Source organism: Asterias rubens, chromosome 9, assembly GCF_902459465.1.
Source record: "Asterias rubens chromosome 9, eAstRub1.3, whole genome shotgun sequence".
Lineage (NCBI taxonomy): Eukaryota > Metazoa > Echinodermata > Asteroidea > Forcipulatida > Asteriidae > Asterias > Asterias rubens.
This window is the reverse complement of record NC_047070.1, coordinates 4,338,047-4,363,320: the sequence shown is the minus strand read 5'-3', so window position 1 is coordinate 4,363,320 and position 25,274 is coordinate 4,338,047. Positions and strand designations below refer to the sequence as shown.

The following is a 25,274-nucleotide window of genomic DNA, read 5'->3' as shown; positions in this document are numbered from 1 at the left end:
GATATTTTTCAGTTTTTGACCCGAATTTGATAAAAATGCTGGACATACGCATGGTGATTTTTCAGTTTTTTAGAATAAATCAAACCTTAATGCAGAGCAATCACAAATACCAGACAGACACATTATTCCTGCAATCAAAACATTGTTTTCTTTGTTATCACTTTACTTTTAATTTTATTGTAGATACTAACAAAAAGTATAAGTAGGTAGCTATTTTATATACATTTTTTGTTATAGAGCTAGTTTTGCACTATGTTTAAACTATAAAGGGTTTTGCCATCTCTTGTGACGTATTCCTTGCCGATAAATAGTTCTAAAAGGTTCAAAATAATTTGTTCAAATAAGCATCATGAGAATTGCTTTTGCAGAAAAGGTTAAATCATAAAAAAATTTAATGATGTCATTTAGCTGTTACAGTAATTTCCTAATTGGTACCACACTGACTCTTATGGAGGCAATTGCCCCCCATGATCCTTGATCATTGCCTTGGTGCCCTTGAAAAGCACCCTTTACTGAGGACAAACTTTCTGCCTTTACTAGAACCAAATATCAGACCTGTAAATCATTCAGTAAGTGATTAGAAATAATTCCTTAAATATACGTTTATCTTTTTGTATACTCAAAACATTAATTAAACCATAAGATTTATAAGTTATTTTCATATTTTAAGCATTTTGATTTCAGAAGTAAAATAAATGTTCACATTTTCAAGTTCTGTTCAAACAAACTTTCTCCAAAATATTTGTTTCTGTACAAGTGTTTTAGGTACTTAACTTAAGGAAAAACACATGTTCGTAAGTTTGTATACTATGTATGTTGCATCGTCATAGATCCTATTGCAAATACTTTGTTTGAGCGCGTCAGGGGGAGTGGGGTACATGTTGATTTAACTAGTGATCAAGTTTGATCGCTAGCTAGACCAGCATGGGCCTCATTTAACATGTTTAACATTTAGCACTTGCGCAAGGGGTATTTGCGAAAAATGCGCCCTCAATGTCCATTGTCCTGATTGCGTAAAGAACTCTCCTGTGTTGCCAATGTACATGTCGCTGACAGCATCTCCTGACATCTGAAGGGAATATAGTAATTTTTAATTACAATTAAGTTCACCTCCCTGATGGCTGATCATGGGGAAAGTATAGCGCCCTCAATGTTCAATATCCTGAATGCGTAAAGAACTCTCCTGTGTTGCCAATGTACATGTCGCTGACAGCATCTCCTGACATCTGAAGGGAATATAGTAATTTTTAATTACAATTAAGAAAATGGCTTTTTTGCTGGGATAAAACAAATTTAAAGGCTTGAAAATTTTCATGCAGGCGGGATGATAAACTTTCAATGAGCATACTTGTTGTTTCTCTTTGCCTTTGAGAAGCTGCTGAAACAAGTAGAAAGAAGGTATCAGATATGATATTTGGTCTTTGGAGAAAAAAGCAGGATCTGGGCTGACCTACTTGTTTATAAAATGGTACATGTACATGACGACTTTTCATGTTATATATAATCCAATTTTTAAGATTTTTTCCAAGGGCAACAAAATGGGAAACAAAACTTAATGGCACTGAGAATCTTTGGTAATTGTCAAAGACGAGTATTCTCACTTGGTGTATCCCAACATATGCAAACATTTACAAACCTGTGAAAATTGTGGCTCAATTGGTCATCAAAGTTGCAAGAGAATAATGAAAGAAAGAACACCCTTGTTGCACAACCTTGTGTGCTTTCAGATGCCTAAAAAAGGCTTTAAGTCTGAAGTTTGTTTTATATCAGATATAAATATTTGAGTGAGAAAAAACTAAGTTACTTCAGATGGAGCCGTATCTCACAATGTCATGTACTTTTAACAGCTCCCCGTCGCTAGTTACTATGTTTTTTTTGCTAAGAATTATTTGGAGTAATTACAAAAAGTGTCCAGTGCCTTTAAGTATAAGACAAGTTTTTTTTCTCTCTCGTTGTCTTCAAGAAGCTGATGAAGTAAGTAGTAGGAAGTTATAGGAAGTAGATAAAACCAAGGAGCTTACCTCTTGAGTTCCTTATCTTCATTCTCGACGGCTTTCTGCAAGGCCTGAATGGCGCTGGAGAAGGAAGAGACTTGGGGTTGATGGGCTCGGGTTACTACGCTGATCTCACCCAGAAGATGCTCACTCTCTGCTAGGGCACTCAGGAGAGATTCTGGTCACAAGAACAAAAATAAGGAACACACATGAAAGTTTCTAAGATACATGTAGAGGAGTTAATGGCACTGGAGAAAGAGGAGACTTGGGGTTGGTGGGTTTGGGTTACTACGCTGATCTCAACCAAAAGATGCTCACTCTCTGCTAAGGCACTCGGGAGAGATTCTGGTCAATAGAAGAAAATAAGGAACACACATGAAAGTTTCTAAGATACATGTAGAGGAGTTAATGGCGCTGGAGAAAGAGGAGACTTGGGGTTGGTGGGTTTGGGTTACTACGCTGATCTCACCCAGAAGATGCTCACTCTCTGCTAGGGCACTCAGGAGCGATTCTGGTCACAAGAAGAAAATAAGGAACAGACATGAAATGTCAGTTTCTAAAGATTGAGGAGTCTTGGAGTTTGGGTTGCTCTCTTGGCTATAAAGGGGTCATAAAGTTTCCAACTGAGTGTTAATATGATGTTGAAAAAAGGCCACTGCAATTTTTTAAAATCAAAATCCAACTATTGATGACCTCACATTTCAAATAATATATGGTCATTATTTTTTCATTTTACAGAGAATTTTTATTTCTTCTCTGAATTTTGATGATGTTTAAAGGCAGTGGACACTATTGGTAATTACTCAAAATAATTATTAGCATAGAACTTTTCTTGGTGACGAGTAATGGGGAGAGGCTGATGGTATAAAACATTGTGAGAAACGGCTCATTCTGAAGTGCCATAGTTTTCGAGAAAGAAGTAATTTTCCACGAATTTGATTTCGAGACCTCAGATTTAGAACTTGAGGTCTCGAAATCAACCATCTAAACGCACACAGCTGCGTGTGACGAGGGTGTTTTTTTCTTTCATTATTATCTCACAAGTTCGATGACCGATTGAGCTCAAATTTTCACAGGTTTGTTTTTTTATGCATATGTTGAGATACACCAAGTGAGAAGACTGGTCTTTGACAATTACCAATAGTGTCCAGTGTCTTTAATTTGACTTTGGCACCCCTTTTTTTAATCAAATTATAAAAAAATGCCTACCCCAGGCCTAGCCCCTTCCTCATAGTTAGATAGATTACCATATACACTTACCATGAAAGTGGTCAGTGCTGCTGCCCCAAGACCAGATCCTGCCCCATTCACCCCAGCACGAAACCCCTGCCCACCTCTTCCCCTGTGCCTGCCCCACCAGAAGATAGACTATCGGATGCACTTACCATGAAAGTTGTCTTCGTCTTGTGGTACATGTATTCCAGTGACGCCCAGCTGGTGTCTAGTTGTGTCCAGGGCATGTGCCAAGGTGCTGTACTGCTGTTTCAATTGGCTCAGGTGGGCAACGACGGGACTCACACCAGAAATCTGCAATCAAGGAGGCATGTTGGATTCTTCAAAGGATGTCATTCTTTCGTTGGGGATTTTGGAACATAGGACTTTATTAGTTTGCCCTAAATTCTTAATTTGTTTGCCCTAAATTCTTAATTTGTTTGCCCTAAACTCCTTAATTAATTTCTCTAAACTTTTGTTTGTAAAACTCCTCAAGGGGTGTTGTGGCTGAGCGGTCTAGGGAGGTAAGCTCAAGTTCTGTAAATTACAGAAAATATACAGAATGTGGGTTTGAATCCTGCCCTGGCATGCCTGGTCAGTCCCGACACGTGTGTCCTTGAGCAAGGCACTATTGCTCCTCTACACCGAGGGGTATAAATTGGAACCTTTTAGGGCTGAGACAGTATTGTGTTGGATTAACCAGGGCTGCCAACTCTCTCTGTCTATGCAGAAACTTCTGAGAAAATAAACCAATCTATCCATGTAAACACTGCCCTTTGAGAGAGAAAAAGGAAAATTTCCGAAGGCACAACGCAAATGCAGAGCGAGGCAGCCGAAACGCCATGGGACATGCGACCCACAACGGTACCCTAGAAACTGCTGAGGTTTATTAAGCTCTAAGGTGCATTGTTAGCCTGTAACGTGGAAGAGTTGCATGCCTGCAATCAACGCACAAGGATTTAAAGGCAGTGGACGCTATTGGTGACGAGTAATGGGGAGAGGTTGATGGTATAAAACATTGTGAGAAATGGCTCTTTCTGAAGTGCCATAGTTTTCGAGAAAGAAGTAATTTTCCACGAATTTGATTTCGAGACCTCAGATTTAGAACTTGAGGTCTCGAAATCAACCATCTAAACGCACACAATTTCATGTGAAACAGGTGTGTTTTCCTTTCGTTATTATCTCGCAACTTTGATGACCGATTGAGCTCAAATTTTCACAGGTTCGTTATTCTAAGCATATGTTGAGATACACCATCTGTAAAGGCTAGACTTTCACAATAACCAATAGTGTCCACTGCCTTTAAACTAAACAACGTAAAGGGATTTAAGAATAAAAATCATACTCAACCGGTCTGGCCATGTAGACAACAAGATGAAAGTATTATAAGCTACGGTTGTTTACCTGTACATCAAGGTGATGGTCTAGATTGTTGGCATGGCGAGCGCTCTTTAACTCCATCTCCAAGTTTCGTTTCTTGGTTCTCATTCGCTCGTTCTCATGCCACAGCCCGTAAATCTGAGACTAATACAGATACAAAAACTTGTCATTAAATAAAATAACCATTGAGCAGTCAGTCTTTGGAGTAAAGAGTTCCGACACATGCAGTATTCGAACCAACCGAAATAAGGGCTCATTGTCATGGTGATCCCTACCACGCTCTCAATGGTATTTGTATCACTTCCGAGGGTATACGCGAATCGTCCTGTACAGTTTTTAACATCATTCTGTCACTTTTGTTGCGCCTTAATTTTAAGTTGCTTTAGAGGTGGGTTGCAACAGCTCCTTTGATATGATGTCTGTGGTGTTAATGTGTTCCAGTCTTTCATAACCTTTGATATGATGTCTGTGGTGTTAATGTGTTCCAGTCGTTCATAACCTTTGATATGATGTCTGTGGTGTTAATGTGTTCCAGTCTTTCATAACCTTTGATATGATGTCTGTGGTGTTAATGTGTTCCAGTCTTTCATAACCTTTGATATGATGTCTGTGGTGTTAATGTGTTCCAGTCTTTCATAACCTTTGATATGATGTCTGTGGTGTTAATGTGTTCCAGTCTTTCATAACCTTTGATATGATGTCTGTGGTGTTAATGTGTTACAGTCTTTCATAACCTTTGATATGATGTCTGTGGTGTTAATGTGTTCCAGTCTTTCATAACCTTTGATATGATGTCTGTGGTGTTAATGTGTTCCAGTCTTTCATAACCTTTTTAGGTATGAATGAGTATACCCCCGGAAGTGATACAGATATGTTTGAGAGCTCACTCACGCGGTCAAAAATACAGCACATTTGGGATTATGACAATCTGTAGAGAGCATGGATTTATGACAAAGGAAAGTGCAGAGTTTCGTGTTAAACAATGTGATGAAATAGTGCTCTGATTTGCTAGTGGCATGTCATGGCCTAGCGGTAAAGAGCACTGGATGGAGCTCTGGTTTTTTCGATCTGCAGAGTGTTGGTTCGAAGTACTGATCATGGGCAATTTGTGTGCTTAATAAAGCTAGATAACACTATAGTTGCTTTGGTCTTTGGGATGGTCTATTGCAGTCGATTGGTCTATTATTGTACTAAACTCAGGTTCTTGTGATTAATGTCAGCGGGGTCTGGGCTCGAGTTCCGGTCATGACACATGTGTCCTTGAGCAAGACAATTAACTATAGTTGCTTCTCTTCACCCAGGGGTAAATGGGTACCTGTAAGTGCAGAGATGGTTCTTGTGATTGATTCAGTTTGGTGAGCTACACAGCACAGGCTGTATACTCCCCAGGGAGATGAGATACCTTTGGAATATAATTGTCAATGCTGTAAGGACTTGGTTCGAATCCCAGTTCCTATTTCCTTGCCCTTCATATTTCCTTGTATAACCTTTTTTTATTGTTACAAAAGCAACAAAAAATAATACAAATATTTACCATCGATTCCTTTTCCTGTTCCTTTAATGTTTTCTCCAACTATTAACAAGGAGAAGAAAAAAAAATCATACAATTAAACAATTCAGACCCAAATTTTCATTACAAAATTTAATGTTAAGAATAAATTACTTTTGTGGGATGTCGTGGGCGTTCATTTAAGGGCACCAAACTCAAGTATTTCTGATCAGCAGAGTGTTGGTTTTGAATCTCAGTCATGGTCTTTGTGTCCTTAAAGACACTGGACACATTTGACAATTGTTAAAGACCAGTCTTCTCACTTGGTGTATCTCAACATATGCATAAAATAACAAACCTGTGAAAATTTGAGCTCAATCGGTCGTCAAAGTTGCGAGATAATAATGAAAGAAAAATCACCCTTGTCACACGAAGTTGTGTGCTTTCAGATGCTTGATTTCGAGACCTCAAAATCTAATTCCGAGGTCTTGAAATCAAATTCGTGGAAAATTACTTCTTTCTCAAAAACTACGTTTCTTCACAGGGAGCCGTATCTCACAATGTTTTATACTATCAACAGCTCACCATTACTCGTTACCGAGAAAGTTTTTATGCTAACAATTGTTTTGAGTAATTACCAATAGTGTCCACTGCCTTTAACCATTTAGCCACTGGACCGCCCAGCCGCCTATCGATATACTGTATGTGGTAGGAGGAAACCTTGCTAGCTTGTGTTTGTAGAAAAAAAGGAACATCAAAAGAATCCTCGATAGTCATTATTAAGCTAATGAAGCTAATGATGGTGAAATAATTTAGCTCTTACCCCAACAAGACGCTCATTAGTAAACACAAAGGAAACTGTATTTATTCATCATTCATGATAATATTGTCGAAAACTCACATTTAATCAGTATAATCATTGAGTCAGATAAAAGCCTTGAAAAGCTATTGTGTCCATTTTATCCTTACAAACAAATATTCGCCATAAAAATTACCGTAGCCGTTTAACGAGAGACATGTATTGTTCTCATGCGAACTTGTACTTTTATACAAATATCAAGGTTCAAATTGTGCATAAAAATTAAGCTGTGGCTATCTTTTAAAATTTGAACTACGATTCCAGTAATCAACTGCAAGAATTTTGAAGTATTAGTTTTCAGCAAACTCGGGCGGTGCAGGGACTAGAGGGTTAAGCAAGATACTTCACCATAAGTTGCTCTGTCATTTGGATGGGATATTAAGCTGTAGGTTCTGATACTATGATTGTATGAAGGTAGTGCACGCAAAATGTTTGATGTCTCGAATTCAAGCATTTGAAAGCACACAGCTTGTGAGTCAACAGTGTTTTTTCTTCAATTTTTCTCTTGCTACTTCGATAACCAATTGAGTTCAAATTTTCACAAGTTTGTTATATTATGCGTTTGTTGGGATACACCAAGTGAGAATTTTACTGGTCTCTGATAACTACCAAATGTGTCCAGTGCCTTTAAAACAGCCTCAAAAATACAGAAAATTTAAAAACAATCGTAAATATATACATTCAAAGAGTAGGTATTAAAACAGTCAGCATTCAAAGCAGTTGCAATGTAAATTAGAAAAAAAAATGAAAAAAATAAAAATCCAAGCCTACCTTTGAATCGATGAAAACAGCCTGGAGGTAGCGACCGTACACTCTGTCTAAATAGTCTTGGCTTATATCAGGGTGGCGTTTCTTCTATAAAAAGGAAATGATAATAAAAACTTGGGTCTGTGATTGGTTTTTCTGTCAGCGTAATGCTGATTTATAGGCACAGTTATAAGGAATACAGTCAAAGACTTATGTAAAACTTTCAGATGAACTATGAGTATAGTGTCTACTTGCTGAGAAAACAGTGTGATTTTCACTTTTCTCAAAAAATTTACGACCAATGAAGGTGAAACTTCTACAGGTATATTACATTACATACATCTTCTTTCACAGTGAGTAGGGACTCAGATCATTGCCAAAAACAAAAGGTATCAAAACCTGTTAACTGAAAGTAGAGTTATTTCAAAATAGCAATAATAATAGCAACTGGTTTATATAGTGCCAAATCTATCGAAAAACAATGCTCCATTGCGCTTACAGAGTAACATATAAAAACAAAATCCCTATGATAAAGACAAAGTCATCATCAGAATTATCAAAAATCAGTCTGAAAAAATAAATTACAAAAGAAAAATGACAAGCAATTATAGAAATATGCAATATGTTTGAAAAATGCAAAGTATTTCTAAAATACCTTGTGCGTTGGGAGGGAAACATACGCCGAGTCTTGGCCTGCGGAATGGGATAGATTAGAGTGGAAGACAGACACGTCACCAGAGGGCGCCATTCCCATGGAAACATCGGGGCCTTGGATCATCGATGCGCCAATCGCAGATGCATCCCAGTTGTTAGCGATCATCGACTCGTCAACAGCCGGAGTTGACGTTATACCGCCCCCTCTGCGTGTCCCACGCGCCATAGGGGTGTAACTGTACTGTGATTGGTTGGTTTGTGCGCGGAGGGGTTTCTGATTGGCTGTGGGGGCTTGCTGCATCACTGAAGTGCTGACTGTACGCTTTGTGTGACTCTGCAAAATGAAAAAACAACACAACAAAGGTTTTAAAATTAGAGCCATGCTGTGGGAATAACATAAAATGTTTACTGGTACAGTATTAATGAAGCCCAATCATTTAATTTTGGTTTAAAAATCCCTACTCTGCAATCTGGAAAAAGAAAAAAGAAAATATAAACATTATTTTTTGGGGGGAGAATAAAAGAAAAAACAGAATTTCTTTTTTAAGGGCAAAAAAAACCTGGAATTCCGTTTACAAACAGAGAAATCATATCCCTGAAATGTTAAATTAATGAGGGGCTCCAGGGTCATATTACGCTTTTTTATTGACAGCTTCCTCATAAAAGTGGGAAAAAGTTACAAGTCGCTACTTCACATTAAAGTGGTGTAAAACATAAATTTTTGGCACAACTTCAGAGACAAATTTGAAAAATGACATCTTCCGACAGCAAATGGTTAAATTGTAGAGTTCAATTTTCTGCTGTTTCAATTGAATATTATCAGAATTCAAGAATGATCTGAAAAATTCTATGTAAACCAAAATATACAGGGCCCAATTTCAAAGCTGCTAAGCACACAACTTTGCTAAGCATGAAATTTCTTCCTTGATAAAAACATAATTACCAACCCAATTTCCATGTGATTCATATTGCTTGTTACTGGTATTCAGCTGTTGTTTGTTTGCTTATCCTGAAAATCACGTGGAAATTTTGTTTGATGTATTTTAAATTTGACGTCATCAGATGTTTTTTGGAAAAAATTGCACTTTGAAGGGTATCAGACACGGTGGCATTTTACACGATTTTAATGTGAAATAAGAGACTTGAAATTGTTTCCCGATATATGGACTACATCTATTTAGAAAATTAGTGCATCACAAAACTGATTTTGAAATGAAAACAAAATCTGTTTTGTTGTAGCCCTATACCAAGAGTGGCTTTTAGCCTTGTTTGGGTCAAACTTAGACAAAACAAATCCAAAAAATCTAAACAGCGGTCTTTTATGTACCATCAGTTTGCTTTACCTTTTGAGACGCTTTCTTAGCGAGACCAAACCTGGATGGCAGAGCGGTTGAGGAGACTCTTGGTCGTGGGGGCACAGAGCTTGATTCCCCCACCGAGGTGGAATGGACGGACTTGGAAGCTGATTGCATGTATCTGGAGGGTACTATTCCTGTGGCTTCAAGGTAAATTAAACTGAATTGAGTTACGTCAAAATTTCAGATGTAAAAATTTAGCATGTTTTCCGGAAGAGAAAACTTAATCAAATTCACTAGTAATAAACATGCCATACCACAAACTTAGTAAAACTAATCTTTGAGAAAACATACAAATTATATCCTAAATATTACGTAGGACCACGAACTGACCTAACTCATTCACAGTTTGAAAAAACGTGTACGGAGAAAAACCTGATTGAAGTTTCACTACTTGTGAAACTGCTGTTTCGGAGTCTGCTTACTATTTTTATGTTATTCTTTTATGACAGCCACAAGCCAAGGCTTCTAAAAATCGCCTGTGTTACTAACATTATTTTCACAAGACTTCTTACATCTTCTTGATAATTTAATTTGATTCCTTAATTTCTTCTGTTTGATTGACTTTTTCATTTGATACAGAAATAGAAAGAAAAAAAAAAGTTGTCACCTACCCTTGGTTTTCTTTTTCTTTTTAATAACAGAATCTGACTTGGCACTGAAAAAGACAAATTCATTTAATCAGACTTCTTTTCCCAAGATTAAAGCATAAATTTATTAATTCAGTTAAATCTATTTTTATCAATTAAGCATTAAAGGCACTGGACACTATTGGTAATTACTAAAAATAATTGTTAGCATAAAGACTTATTTGGTAACAAGCAATGGAGAGCTGTTGAAAGTATACAACATTGTGAGAAACGGCTCCCTCCTATGAAGAATCGTACTTTTTGAAAAAGATGTAATTTTCCACTAAAATATTTGCATTTAAATTTGAGACCTCAGAATTAGATTTTGAGGTCCTAAAATCAAGCATCTGAAAGCACACAACTTTGTGTGACAAGGGTGTTTTTTCTTCAATTCTTCCATTATTATTTTGCAACTTCGACAACCAATTGAGGTCAAATTTTCAAAGGTTTGTTATTTTGTGCATATGTTGAGATACACCAAGTAGGAAGACTGGTCTTTGACAATTACCAAACGTGACCAAACGTGACCAAACGTGACCAAATGTGTCCAGTGTCTTTAAGGGGACGTCAAATGCATCTATGGGAGTCTAACAAATATGGCTGCAGTGTGATAAGACGACTATTGAGGATCGAGAAAAAGTCTAAAAAGAATGTAGTTTTGACTTGAACAATTTTCCTCAAAATTCCTTAGGTCTTTAAAAAATACCTGTTAACTGATGTGTTTTCCTCCCCTCTTGAGCTATCACGGCCAATAGAGGGGGCCCTTCCACGAGAAACACCTTCAGAGAGAAAGAAATAAACAAGGCCATATTAGATAACCTTTAAGATTGTTCTTCTTATTTATTAAGTGGATTAAATGTTAAAATCAAAGAAAGTGCTGGTTTGTTCAATGGCAATGAATTTGGCTTACAGCAAGGTTGATTCAAAGATTCTAGTAATTGTACCGGATTGGATAATTGATTTTTTTTTTCAGTGATTGTAAAAGTTCATGACCAGCACCAATTATCCACTGGAGATTAATATCTGAGGTACTGAAGTACAAGAAATCGTTGCTGCTTGTATAAATAGTCACAATCAAATTACCCCTTATATAAAAATCGATCGTAAAATCACAGAAGTAAAAGGAGAAGAAAAAAAACATACACAAAAGGCTTTTGCCCAACAAAATTTTCATTATTATGTTTATTGGAAAGTAGAGGACAAATTTACTCTTCCAAAAACCAATGGTGTATTTTGAAAGTCTCTTATAAATGAAAATAGATTATTAAATAAACATGAGTTGATACTGCATCACCATAATGAACGGACAAGTGGGTGGTTTTGCTTCTGGGTGGGTGGGCGGGTGACACAAGTTTAGGGCTCAAAATTAACTGATCTGTAGCGTCGGGCCAGTAAACTCAAGACAGGACAAGTCTGGCTGTCTTGGGTTTTATAGTTGAATAATAGGCTACTTTATTAAGTGATACTTTTTGAAAAGTGTTGACTATTTTTTATTCTGTTAAACATATGTCCATTCTGTTGAGTTTTGAAAATACTCATGAGTTCAAAAATAAGACAAATAAGATAGATCTTTTCCTAGTGCTTCTTTTCAACTTGTTTTGACTCCGGTCTTGTAAAATCAACTCTGGTCCAGTGAAAACGTTAGAGCCCTATTGTTGGGTTGGTTGGTGTGAGCAGGGCCTAATTTCATAGCGCTGCTGAGCGGCCGATTTTGTACTTACTTTGCAATTTCTATTTCATAGCGCTGCTAACGTGGCTAACCGTAAGCACACGAAAAGGCATCCTAACCTTCCAGTGCTTACCGCACGAAAATAAATGACGTCACAATGCAAATCCGCAGTAAACACGCAATATGGCCGCCCAATTTTTCTGCCAACCTGTGAAATACGCTAAGGCTTAAGCAAATTTGTCTGCTACAGTAAGCACGCAAATTTGCTTACCGTTAAGCAGTGCTATGAAATTGGGCCCTGGTGAAATGTTTGAATAGAAGTATGTTTTAAAACACATTCTTGTCACTTTGTGGTTACATCATAATGCTTGAAGTGGATCAGATCTCAAAATAGTCATACAAATTATTTAAAATTTAGTATTCACATTTGGGACAAACACAATTCTTTATGGTACCCCTTAAAGGATTTTGGTTAATTAAATACCAGCACCGGACATTACATCTCCTGAGACAACAATTATTTTTGTGATGTTGTTTTACTCATTTCTCAAAAACTGCAGCACCTCAGCAAGTAATATTTTAAGGGAAGCTTTCTACCACCTTTATCTTTAAACCGTGTAAGTTTAATGTAAATCTGTGGACACTGTGTTTTTTGTCCTACAAAAAGTACCAAAACCCTTTAAATATTAATGCCCCTCCCCCCATTCTCCACCCTTCACCATTGACAGGAAGTAAGGCTCTTAAAGGAACAACAGCTAGGCAAACTTCCTTCTGCGTGACACTGGAAATTAAGTACTGCAACAATGCATTGGTGTGGTTAAAGGGTTAGTACAGCAATGGTGGAACAGGTGACCTGTGACGTCTAAAAATGTCACTGAGCCTGTACTTCCTGCAGGCACAATTTGATTGAACCAACAAAATTTATATTAAATCATTTAAAACAAATTGTTATAGCTACCAACTCATTCTTTGTTGCAAAAAAAATATGTGAACCTAACGAGGTATAAAAGGCAAGTAGCTTCGAAAATGGAGGCCATATTGGTTTATTGTGAGCCCAATGGTATTTCTTCAATTACTGATCCGTGAAGAACATTCATGCAGATCGTGGTGCTTGTATCACAAATTGAATGATTCACGGTCTTATCTGCCCTGATACATGTAAGTAGTACACAAAACAGATTTCAGGATAATCGAGTTTAATCCCACACGTCAAGGGGTCAACTTGTGTCATCGAGGCCACCCCAAAAAACAAGTACCCTGAGGTCAGCATATAGCCTTAATAAGGTCAACCTATAGAAGCTAATAGGGAAGTCAACAGGATATTGCTTAAGTCCTCTTTTCCATTATCACATTCTAGTAGACGGTAACCCGTAAGTGAGTGTGTTACACTTACTGTAAATCATTCCCTAGCTTTTAGGAAACCAGTTTTGACTCTAAAACAGTTTTTGCTTTTTTTTAAAGACAGATTTTGTCATGTTTGTATCAACAATTTTGTTTCAGTGCAGAATGAGTAAAAACAAAAAGTGGTCGGTGTGGTTTGTTGAATTAACTGTGTGCAGGCCAGGTGGTGAGGGAAATAGCTGGTTATTTAAGAATAGACTGATGATAGAGAAGGCATGATTTAGAGTTAAATTTCCTCAGTATTTTGAGTTACAGTGATAAAGTTCGCTTTTGATGAGGCAGCGTTGGTTTTTCTGTTGGACATTAATGTTAATTATGTAGTGTGCGTCCGCCCAAGCTTGAAACCTTTTGACAGTTTTTGGCTGTAGAAGTTTCAGCTTCCTTAGTCGTAAAAAAAAATTAGAACAAAAAAGGAAAAGCTCAGAGGAAATCTGTTGTACACTCCTGCTTAAAACAATTTTCGTCTCACCGAGACAAAAATACTTTTTGTGAAACTGTTATTTGTGTTACTCATTTCTCGAAATCTACGTACAGCACCTCAGCAAGTAATACTTTTTTGGGAAGGAAAGCTGTCTACAACCATTACTTTTAAACTGTGTAACTTTAATGTAAATCTGTGGATGTTTTTGTTTCATGTCATACTAAAGGCTACATCATAGGTAAAGATAAATAAGTTCATACTAGAACCATTTTTTCTGTGAAATACAATAATAATTTCCCTCCGAAATGAATTCACATTTGAGAAAACTGTAAAAAAAAAAAATCTCTGATTTCGATTGTTACAACCCAAATTAAGACCAACGCTGAACATTGTGCATGGTTTTTCACAATTTTGCCCTGGCTCTCACAGAGGATTATCAGGTTTGACAGGTTGATCACTCTAAACATGACATGTCTGCAGCTATTCTGTCAGCTCTACCAATCCTGTATACTACCATGGAGGTAGATACTACCAAGGGATGACATTTGATGAATGTGAAACAGCTTACAGGCATGGGTTCCCCCATATTCTAGACCAAGAACCTTCCAGATATTACAGTTTCGCATAATCTGTGAATCACCAGAAAAAAACCAAACTACAGAACTGGACACAATGAATTCTTTCTCCCTTTCGTCAAGTGAGTGCGCATCACGCATTTACGCTGGTCGAATTGGGGCACCTCAGGCATGCGAAGCAATAAAGGGAAAAAAATATATAAAAAAATAATAATAATAATAAATGGTCCTGATCAACAAAAAAAGCGGATATCCATTTTAAAGCCGAGATTTCACAGGCCTGTATTTGAGGCGCGACTAGTAGAGCAGCAAATTTCACTAGTCGCCCTTTGAGGCCTAACAAGGATCATGTGAACCTACCTGCCATTGTGTTCTCCTTTACAACTAGTGGGGTTCTAGCTCCACCATGTGAGCCACCAACGCCGTGCTTGGTTGACTCTCCACCCTCGTTGACCTGGGTCATGTCAAGGTCACCAAGAAGGCTAACTGTTGGTACAGGGTCAACCCTGATCTTGGCCGTCTCCTGAGTGTAGCCAGTGTCCCTGTTTACAACAATGATAATAATGATAGGGCTAGTTATGATAAAAATGATTACAAAACAAAAAGACCTAGTTCAGCTGACAGCAACAAAATATAATGTAGGGTGCTCTTAAATTGTTCTGGGCGCTTAAAACTGTTGGAGGTAATTGCCAGGTGTGGAAGATTTGCATGTATTCACAGTTTCGTATTTATGACAGGTTATGAAAGTTATAAATATGAAACCGATTTTATTATTAAACATGTAGCATCTTGAAAGGTTTTACTTTAGTATTGCGGCACAAACTACGCCAGACCATGCCAGAAACACTAGGCAAACCCTCTCGCTTTTAACCATAAGTGTCCTGGGTTATTTAATGTGCGTTACACAACACACGGGACCTTCGGCTTTAAATACATTTCGAAGGATTAAGCAAAAATGGTTAAGTTAAGTGTCTTGCCTATATGGACGCAATACATCAGCTTTTATCCCCCAAAATTTTAATCTGAGTACCGTTAATATAACTTATAAGATATATTTCTCAGAGTAAGTATTCTAATTACGGAATACTCTTCCAACGAGAACATAACCCTGATTTTTGGCCAATATCCCACAAACGTGACCACCTTTTGAAATCAAATTTTCACAGGTTCGTGTTACTAGTGTATAGTTTATCTACAATTTACATAGGATTAGAAACGATCAAACAGGCCCTAAAAACCAAAGGTATATACCTTCCCTTTAAAGACAGTGGACACTATTGGTTATTGTCAAAGACTAGTCTTCACAGTTGATGTATCTCAACATATGCATAAAATAACAAACCTGTGAAAATTTGAGCTCAATCGGTCAGCGAGGTTGCGAGATATCAATGAAAGAAAAAAACACCCTTGTCACACCATGGTCACACGAAGTTGTGTGCTTTCAGATGTTTGGCTTCGGGACCTCAAATTCTAAATCTGAGGTCTCAAAATCAAATTTGTGGAAAAATACTTGTTTTTTCTTGAAAACTACGTCACTTCAGAGGGAGCCGTTTCTCACAATGTTTTATACTATCAACCTCTCCCCACTACTCGTTACCAAGTAAGTTTTTATGCTAACAATTATTTTGCGTAGTTACCAATAGTGTTCAGTGCCTTTAAAGGAAACGACTTCAAATTAATTCAAGTCATTATACAGAGGGAACTAATCCCTACTTACACCGTGTACATATCCAGGTACAACCGGCGACGTTTGCTCTGAAAGGACCTTAAATAGAACTTTCCTCCCCCTCTTTGGGTTCCTCCTCTAATTAATACCGACAGAATAAGGCAGCCCAAAAGGAAGCCTGGATTATCATCGACCTAAAAATAACCACCGAATTAATTCGCTATGACGTTAGTAACTGTGGTTTATTTTTGAACTGCGGTGGGAGGAGGGGAAAAGAAAGAAGCTGCATTTGGGGGGCAATCATTTTTGGGGGGGAGTGAGGGATTTTTATTTGTCGAGGGATGTGCATTCGAGGCTGTAGAAATCTCTGGAGTGTAACGAGGCTTCGATGTACGTACATGTATGTGAATTGAATTTATGCCAACGCCAGTGATGCCAATCAGGTTCGTAATTACAATACTTTGTTTCTTGTTTCATTCATTTCATTCATTCAATGGTTTATTAAAAATCTATTCAATTCGCTGTCAGCAGCGGAACTATATGAACAGTTACATAGTTGACCATGAACAAGTGTATTCCGTGGCCTTCACGCCAAACAATTTTTCGAAAAAGAACTATCATGTTCCCAGCAGAATCATACAGCATTTGAAAACTTCTAGGAAATTTGTTTTAGGTCAAACTTGCATACATTAACTTGTAGTCATGAAGGCACCTAGACATATTTTAAGTAGGATTTGAAGATTTGCATGGTGGGAGCATAATTAGGTGAGGTTTCTTCCTCTTCTTCTTCTTCCGTAAAAGTACAGTCACCATCTGGTGTATTACGTACTGAGGTTAGGTTTGTGGTAGCACCATGTGTAGATCTCTTCTGAGTAGTCTTGGTTCTGAAAAGAACCGGTGGTTGACAACGTTGTGAACAGTATGCTCTAAACAACTTCAGGAGGACGCTAGATGCAGTATTGTCTTGGAGATTAACCTTTGCTGTGATCACAGCAGGCCTCTGGCTGTACGTGGAATCATGAACTCTTTCCCATGAACGTACACACTGGCCATCGCATCACAAAGGGCGCCCTCACTGTAATATTGTGAAGCTACAGCCAGTGCGCATGCGACCAGTAACTGGGTTAGACTTCACAATTCACAGCCACAGGCCTGCCATGATTATGAAGAAAGTCCACTTTTCTAAATGAAACAAAAATTACCTGAGATCACTTGCAACAACGGCTGGGGCATGGCATATGACCTTTGCGGGCGAGGTCACAAAGTCTGTGCTGGTCATGACCTCTGACCTATCAGGGTCGAGGCGACCTCCCGATGCGTCTACGAGTAAGACTGGCGAGGGTGTATGATGCCTCACATGCTTGACCTGGGACTAGTCAACAGAAAAAAGTATGAAATGTTTTTGAAAAACATTCATTATACAATAATGAACTGAACTAAATCGTGTATTCGCAGTTAAATCAATTCATGCATAGTTAAATTAATTTTTTGCACAATAAAATATAATTATTTATTTCTCTATAGTAGTATTGGTTGAGCCAACTTTTAAGTCCTATTTTAAGACTAGAAAAGTTAGGCTAATTAGTGAATTTTCTTTGCAGGTTTAAGTCTAGCTGGTGTAAATGTTTCTGTGTTCAACCCTAAAATATTGTTTTGAGTAAAAAACTGCCGCCACATGTACATTTACAATGCGTGGTCATCATCACAGTGCTGTTGTTGCTTGAGGCGTCGGGCTGGGGTATAATTAACCAAGAGGGAAATACTATTAATAAAAGCTACCACACCGCACATCTAAAGTTCTGAAGGGGAGAAGCATGTGTCTAAACTTACATGAATTAATCATGACGGCATATATCTATCATGACGTCATGCAAAAAGTGCCTGGGTTTTAACCGCAGCTTGACTACAGGCCAGACAGCTCAACTATATGGCATTTTTTTTACGAGGCACCCTCGAGGCCAAGACACATAGGAAACAAAAACCATGCAGGGCCCTGGGCCCAATTATTTCATAGAGCTGCTTAAAAGGCAGTGGACATTATTGGTATTACTCATAAATTGTTTGCATAAAACCTTACTTGGTAATGAGTAATGGGGAGCTGTTGATAGTTTAAAACATTGTGAGAAACAGCTCCCTCTGAAGTATCTCAGTTTTTGAGAAAAAAAGTATTTTTCCACAAATTTGATTTTGAGACCTCAGACATGTCAGAATTAGATTTTGAGGTCTTGAAATCAAGTATCTGAAAGCACACAAATTTGTGTGACAAGGGTATTTTTTCTTTTGTTATTATCTCACAACTTCGACGACCTTGAGCTCAAATTTCACAGGTTTGTTTTTAAGTTTAAACACATGTGTTGAGATACACCAAGTGAGAAGACTTGTCTTTGACAATTACCAATAGTGTTGACAGTGTCTTTAAAGACATTGGGCACTGTTGGTAATTATCTCAAGACCAAAGACCAGTCTTCACACTTGGTGTATCTCAACATATGCATAAAACAACAAACCTGTGAAAATTTGAGCTCAATTGGTCGTCAAAGTTACAAGATAATTAATGAAAGAAAAAACACCCTTGTCACACGAAGTTGTGTGCTTTCAGATGCTTGATTTCGAGACCTCAAATTCTAAATATGAGGTATCAAAATAAAATTTGCGCAAATACACATCTTTCTCGAAAACTATGTCACTTCATAGGAAGCCATTTCTCACAATGTTTTTTACTATCAACCTCTCCTCATTAGTCGTTACCAAGAAAAGTTTTGTGCTAATAATTATTTTGAGTAATTACCAATAGTGTCCACTGCCTTTAAAAATGTTCTTCTACGTGTAGAAGCAGGATACTTGTCATTAATTTTACATGTGACATGGTATTTTGGCTGGTAACCTTATTCTAGTAAGCAAAATAATGTTGTGCTTAGCTACTTTTTGTGCTTAAGCAGCTTTCCGAAATTGGGCCCCTGAGTGCTATCAATTTGTCCCATTATGCCGTTATATAAACTCACCTTGGACCTCGTGTAGTACAGGTCTCTCTCTGTGTCGGACAGTTCCAATGAGGCAGAAGGGGTGGGCTTGGAAGGAGAGGTGGGTGGGGAGGGATGCTTGCCGACAATTCCAAACGGTGACCTACATTTACAAATAAAACAGGGTTTTACAAACAAAACAGGGTTGGTAATAAGAGGAAGGGTATAAGAGATGTTAAATTTGCAATGGGGATAAAAATATTAATTTTGGTGTTTACCCATTCACCGATGTGTTTTAGTACTGTATACTCAGTACTTTCCCGAGTTCTGTGAAAAATATCACAGGCATATTTACTCGGGTGGGATTTGAACCCACGACCCTTGCAATTCTAGAGCAGTGTCTTCCTAACCAGACTACCGATGTTGCCCGGGTATGGGTAAACCAAAAGTTAATATTCTTCATCCCGATGCAAATTTAACATCTCTTATATTGTCGCGGTACCCGCTGCCAAAACATAGGATTCGAACTGCCTCTAGCTACCGGGCAATCTCGGTAGTCTGGTCGATTTCACAAAGAGTAAAAAAACATATGGCTAGTCCTAAGTTAGGACGAGTAACCCGTCCTAACTCGAGATAAGACTAGTCTTAACTCTTTGTGAAATCCACCCCAGGGCTTGAATTTGGCTGAAAGTTCCACAAGATCACATGGCTTGCTGCTCAAAATGCTTACTTCGCATGTCTGAGATCACAATATCTTGTATGGTTTGCGGTAACACGGTACATAAGTCTCTCTTACGATGTGTGTTGCTTCTGAAAAAGAGTCGAGTTATTCAACTACAGTTTTTATTTTAGAACCACAACTCATAAGAAAGGTTTACATGGTGCAACCGCAATCCTTCTTTAAAACAGTTTTTTTTTCTTTCAGTTATATAGTGTTAGCTTTTGTTAGAGTGAGGAAGGATCCTTGTACAGTACCCAAGGGGGTTAGCGTAGATGTATCACAAAAACAAAGTACAACAAATCAAAAAACACCTGTCCACAAAACATTTTGCGTTTTAAAAAAAGGTTTCAAAAAGGGAATTCTGACTCACTTTCGCGGTGTACCAGAATTGGTGACGTCTTGTGGGGTTAGCCGGTTGCTATTTCTAGTCATAACGCTGGCCATTACTTGTCTTGGGGGAGTTGTGGTTCCCTGCAAGGGGTAACCGGAATGTGGAATGGTCACTGATAAATCTCCTGGAGAAACAAAAACAAAGACAAATAAGAAGGGTAAAAACAAACTTTGTACAAAAATAAGGGCACATTAATAGAAGCAGTAGGCCTATTCAATTAAGACAAAATCTGATTAGTAAACTTTTTATATCTTACCCCAATGTACATGTATCAGGGAATTGTAAATTTCTATTGGAACATTTCAAGGGCACCAAGGCAATGACCGGGGCAACGCCTTCTTGAATATTGAAGGATTAGGCCTGCTGTGTGTTTATTGAGGAATGGGTTTGAAAATAAATTTACTTTTCCCAAAACCAATGATGCGTTTATCCCCTTGAGCTAAAGGGGCACTGTTTATATGGTACCGATACTAAGGTCCTGGCCTTAGTCCAATTTCACAAAGCTGTAAAGCAGAAGATACTGCTTAACAAAAGTCTCTGCTGAGCAACTAAAATTGAGTGGGGCATCACTTGCAACGAGGTGAAATTTATGGAACTTTGGCTGGTAACCTGTTTCTGTTAAAGGCAATGGACACTATTGGTAATTACCCAAAATAGTTATCAGCATAAAACCTCACTTGGTAACGAGTAATTTGGAGAGGTTGATAGTATAAAACATTGTGAGAAACGGCTTGCTCTGAAGTGACGTAGTTTTCGAGAAAGGGGCAATTTTCCACGAATTTGATTTTGAGACCTCAAGTTTAGAATTTGAGGTCTTGAAATCAAGCATCTGAAAGCACACAACTTCGTGTGACAAGGGTGTTTTTTTCTTTCATAGTTATCTCGCAACTCCATCGAGCTCAAATTTTCACAGGTTTGTTATTTTATACATGTTGAGATACACCAAGTGAGAAGACTGGTCTTTGACAAATTACCAATAGTGTCCACTGCCTTTAAAGGAACACGTTGCCTTGGATCGGACGAGTTGGTCAATAAAAAGCGTTTGTTACCATTTGTTATAAAATGCATATGGATAGAAAGATCTTTTAAAAGTAGAATACAATGATCCACACACATTTACCTCTAAATTGCGTGGTTTTCCTTTTACTCTGCGAACAGTCCTGTTATATATATTGTAATTATGGTGCCAGTCTTCCTTTAACCATAAAATTATAAATAATAGCACAACAAAACTGTTTCTTGTTAGTTTACCTGTTTCTGTATCAAAACTGTTCATATTGATGTCTCTCGGTGATGCAAATACTGTCATCGTGTCTGGCAGGATAGGTTTGTTGACGAGACGACCCTGGGCAAGACCTCGTCTGAAACATAAGTAAGTTTTTAATTTGTAAACAAAATTACAAGCTATAATCACAACACTACAGGCCAGGACTTCATCTCTGACTGAGAGGGCAACAGGGCCATTTTAATTTTGCAAAGGGCACTTCAATTAGAATTGTCAATTTCTTCCCTCGACTATGGTCAAATTTTAAGGGGCACCAAGGCTAAAACGTTGGACAACAGAGATCATGACCTCCGTGCAAATCCAGGCCTGCGCTCTTGCTTGGGCCCAATTTCATAGAGCTGTTAAGCAGAAAATACTAATGCTTGAAAAATTAAATGTGATTTTGGCGGGTAACCTGTTTCAAGCAATACTTTTCAGTGCTTAGCAAGTTGTTGTGCTTACAATTAAATTGGGCCATGCTGGGTGTGTTGTTACATGAATTTTGTTTATGATCGACAGCATGCATGTACACACTTTGCGGAATTTGTCTTCTTGAAATTTAAGTTTTACCCAAGCGTTAATTTTATCCCCAGGGCAAATTGTCCCGCTCTGCTTGAGAACTGAAGTTGTTATTATTGGTTTATTACTGGTTTATTAAAAACATTTCAAAAGTTAACGACCAGAGGTTGAATTGGATTTGAATTAAAATAAGAAAAAATAAGATTATGTTAAAAATTAGTTACGATAACGTAAATCCTCCTGCTGCCGACGGCGGTTACAACATTATCGAACTACTTAAAAATATAAATCTAAAGCGCAAAGGCCACAAAGGACCTACATGTACAACAAAAACATGAAACACCCAAAAAAATGTAGGAGAGGGATAGCACTTTTGCTGGATCTATCAACTTTGGAATTTGCAAAGTCAATGTTCAAATACAGAAAAAGTTGCGAGGATGATGGAGGGTTTCTATATAATATATTAATTATCACAACTTAAGTTTCCTATAATACAAAACAGAGATACATACGTAGAAGATTGCAAAATATTTACTCTCATAACAAACATGATATTTGTCTTCCCTGTGTAAGGGAGACCATAGCAAATATATACAACAAGAATAAAATTACAATTTACAGATAAAAATACAAATATACAGATATAAATATGTGGGGAGCATGTAAAAAGTACAAAGAAAGAGTGAACCAAGTTATCTCCATCATACTAATAACTGTTAAAAACAGAACCACATCGTTTCTTCATAAAACATTACTATTGAGATTGGAGAATGAGTATGCTATTATAATAAATGGAAAAGTTTCCGTATGGCATATGGCGCCACCATTTTTTCATTCGATATGAAATAATACAGTATATAATTTACCTCAATGAGGTATCCCTTTTTGTAGAAATGAGTGAAAAAGTGGTGGCGCCATACGGAAAGTTATACTTTATTTATTTCAAACTTGTTCAAACATGTCAAAGGAAAGGTTTCAGTTTTCAGTTTCAGCATGCTCAGTATCCCGTCACCACTTTCTTTGTTTTTCTATTTTTTTTACAAACCAAAATAGAAATAAAGAAAAGGAAATGGAAATGGGACATCCCATTGGCCATTGGTTGTTGGATTAGAAATAATTTTTCCTTTATGTAGTTACTTCTTGTATCTAATGTCTAACTTTAACCATTCCTCTCAACAATAACTAATTTAAATTGATACTAAATACTATAGAGACTCTCACTCTGTGATTGTGATTGCGCTATTTTATTGGATCCATGATTGAATTAAGAATGGTTCATTCTTTACATGTAACGAATTAAAATGAGGTGGCAAAATACGGAAACTTTTCCAATTCATATGGCCACTAAATAAGCAGAAAACAAACAAAACCATGCGATGACAAACCTCTGTTCTTTGCTACCAACATCTTGCAAAGTTGCCGGTTTGTAAAGTCCTCTCTTCGACGCCATCTTGAATCTCCCGCCGCCGCGCTGACACACACACCGTCGGACTATTTCCGTCCCATAATAACGAACGCAACAATGCAATGTTTTGTCAATGTTTAATGTACTACACGTCCTCTAGTTGGTAACGTGCAGTCCGCGTTGTCAGCACCTAACACTTTAAAGGAGAAAACTTCAATTTTTAAGCATTTTTTGTTCACTTCTTCTTTTTCTAATTTCTAGATAAAAAGTCATATAAATAATATGTGTGATCGCATAGGAATTGAGGAAATACGATTGTTGTTTCCTTTTCTGAAGAACAAGAAGTTTTAGCGTGAAAACGCATAACTCAAGATAATGCTCTACCGAATTAAGGAAAGCGAAGCCATACAAAAACAAGCATGGTGTGTTGACAACACAAATGCCTCGCTGAGATAGGAGTTGCTACACCAAGTCCTTTTTGAGTTATTGTTTTAGCCAAAATGAGCTTAAAAACCCATGACCAATCCACAAACAAGTTATGAGTGGATACGTCGAGTCCTTCTTGAGATATCGCTCGGACAGGATGATGTGCACGTGCACACACCCCACGCCCACACGCACTAAGGAACTTCGGCTGGCTTCGCCGGCGGGGCATAAAAATCATGCATTCCCAATCGGGCAAGGGTTTGAGGATCCACTTGTTAATTCCATATGCCCCTGCTCAGGCAAAAACAAATAACTTTTGAAATAAAACCAAAACTGTTAATGGAAATAAAAATGCTTTTGAATAAAAGAAATGCTCTGCAAAATAAAGAAATCTCTTTTTAAAATACCCTTTAAAAGGGCTTTTGCATCCCTGCCACCAAATCCTCTCCAAGGCTTTTCACATAAAACAAATATCGTAGGAGGTCCTGTTTTCGAGGTGTCCCTAAAATCGTGGCAAATATTTTACCTCTCTGTGCGCGATGTACACAGTCCCCAGATAAAAATTGTGTGGTTTTATTTGCCAAGCAAAGAGTCTCCTCTCCCTTGACCAAAACTTAGAAACACGTAAGGCTCCACTGGATATTTGCACTTGTAAATGCAAAAAGTTTGGTATTTTAGGCATTTCTACAAGGTACAACAATAATGTCATAATGTTGAGGCCATATAAAAATATTTGCCTACCGAAAAAGTTTCATCAAACACTATTTCAATTCACAATTCATGATGATCAAATCATGTGACTGAATATTTTGCTGAGCATTCTGGGGAAAAATACAGAGGCTTAAAGAAGCCATGTGCCTTATATCATTTTCTAATATTTTTGGAGATTTTTATTTTTAACCCTCCGATCAATGTTATTATTAATATTAAAACTTAAACGATCAGCTTGTTGATTCAATTATCACTGTTTATTTATACGCTTTATTATAAATTTTAAGAGAAAAAAAGGGGAAAAATCAATAAAAAATCAGATTTGAAAGCCAATGATTATTCACACTTTTTATTAAATTATTTATTTTTGTTATTTTTTGCAAATTACCATGGTAATTTTAAAATTTCATTAAAAAATATTTTGAATAAAACGAAGACAACTGCTGGCTATAGAGTCATACACAGAGTCTCAAAGAACACTTGTAGTCACTGTAGATGTGTCTTCCATGTATGGCTTCACCGTACCGGGAAACCATGCTTTCTTGTTTGCCGTGAAAACAGGAAAAAATCAAAACAAATGGGGCCAGTTGAATTCATCGAAGATCGGTGTGTAGTGTGAACATTTCAATATCCATCAAGTTTTAATATAATATGTTTGCATACTTCATATTAACAAAAGAAGGTAATAAGGGCATCGGTTAATATAAGGCATCATTATTTTTTTTCCCAATTCAAAGAAAAAGGCATAATAGCGTGAAAACTGGTAAGGGGAGGATACAATTTTAAAATTTAATTTTTAAGTTTAAAATTAACTCCAAACAATGGT

General features: G+C 37.4%; 1 protein-coding gene across 2 annotated transcripts; it reads right to left on the bottom strand.

Moving 5' to 3' along the window:
- Nucleotides 1-23,371, bottom strand: LOC117295103. 2 transcript variants are annotated; one of them, XM_033777671.1, is made up of 16 exons: nucleotides 23,292-23,371; nucleotides 21,375-21,484; nucleotides 20,103-20,247; nucleotides 19,054-19,174; nucleotides 17,254-17,423; nucleotides 14,746-14,927; nucleotides 11,026-11,098; nucleotides 10,305-10,348; nucleotides 9,679-9,833; nucleotides 8,337-8,669; nucleotides 7,706-7,789; nucleotides 6,121-6,159; nucleotides 4,611-4,730; nucleotides 3,380-3,521; nucleotides 2,022-2,172; nucleotides 1-1,226 (listed from the first exon to the last, which is right to left on the bottom strand). In XM_033777671.1, the coding sequence occupies exons 1-16, from the start codon at nucleotides 23,354-23,356 to the stop codon at nucleotides 1,148-1,150; spliced, it is 2,013 nt and encodes a 670-aa protein (XP_033633562.1). In that variant the 5' UTR covers nucleotides 23,357-23,371; the 3' UTR covers nucleotides 1-1,147. The 2 variants fall into 2 exon arrangements, with proteins under 2 accessions (XP_033633562.1, XP_033633563.1); XM_033777672.1 differs by having other exon boundaries at nucleotides 9,679-9,827.
- Between the last annotated feature and the right edge of the window lie 1,903 nt (nucleotides 23,372-25,274).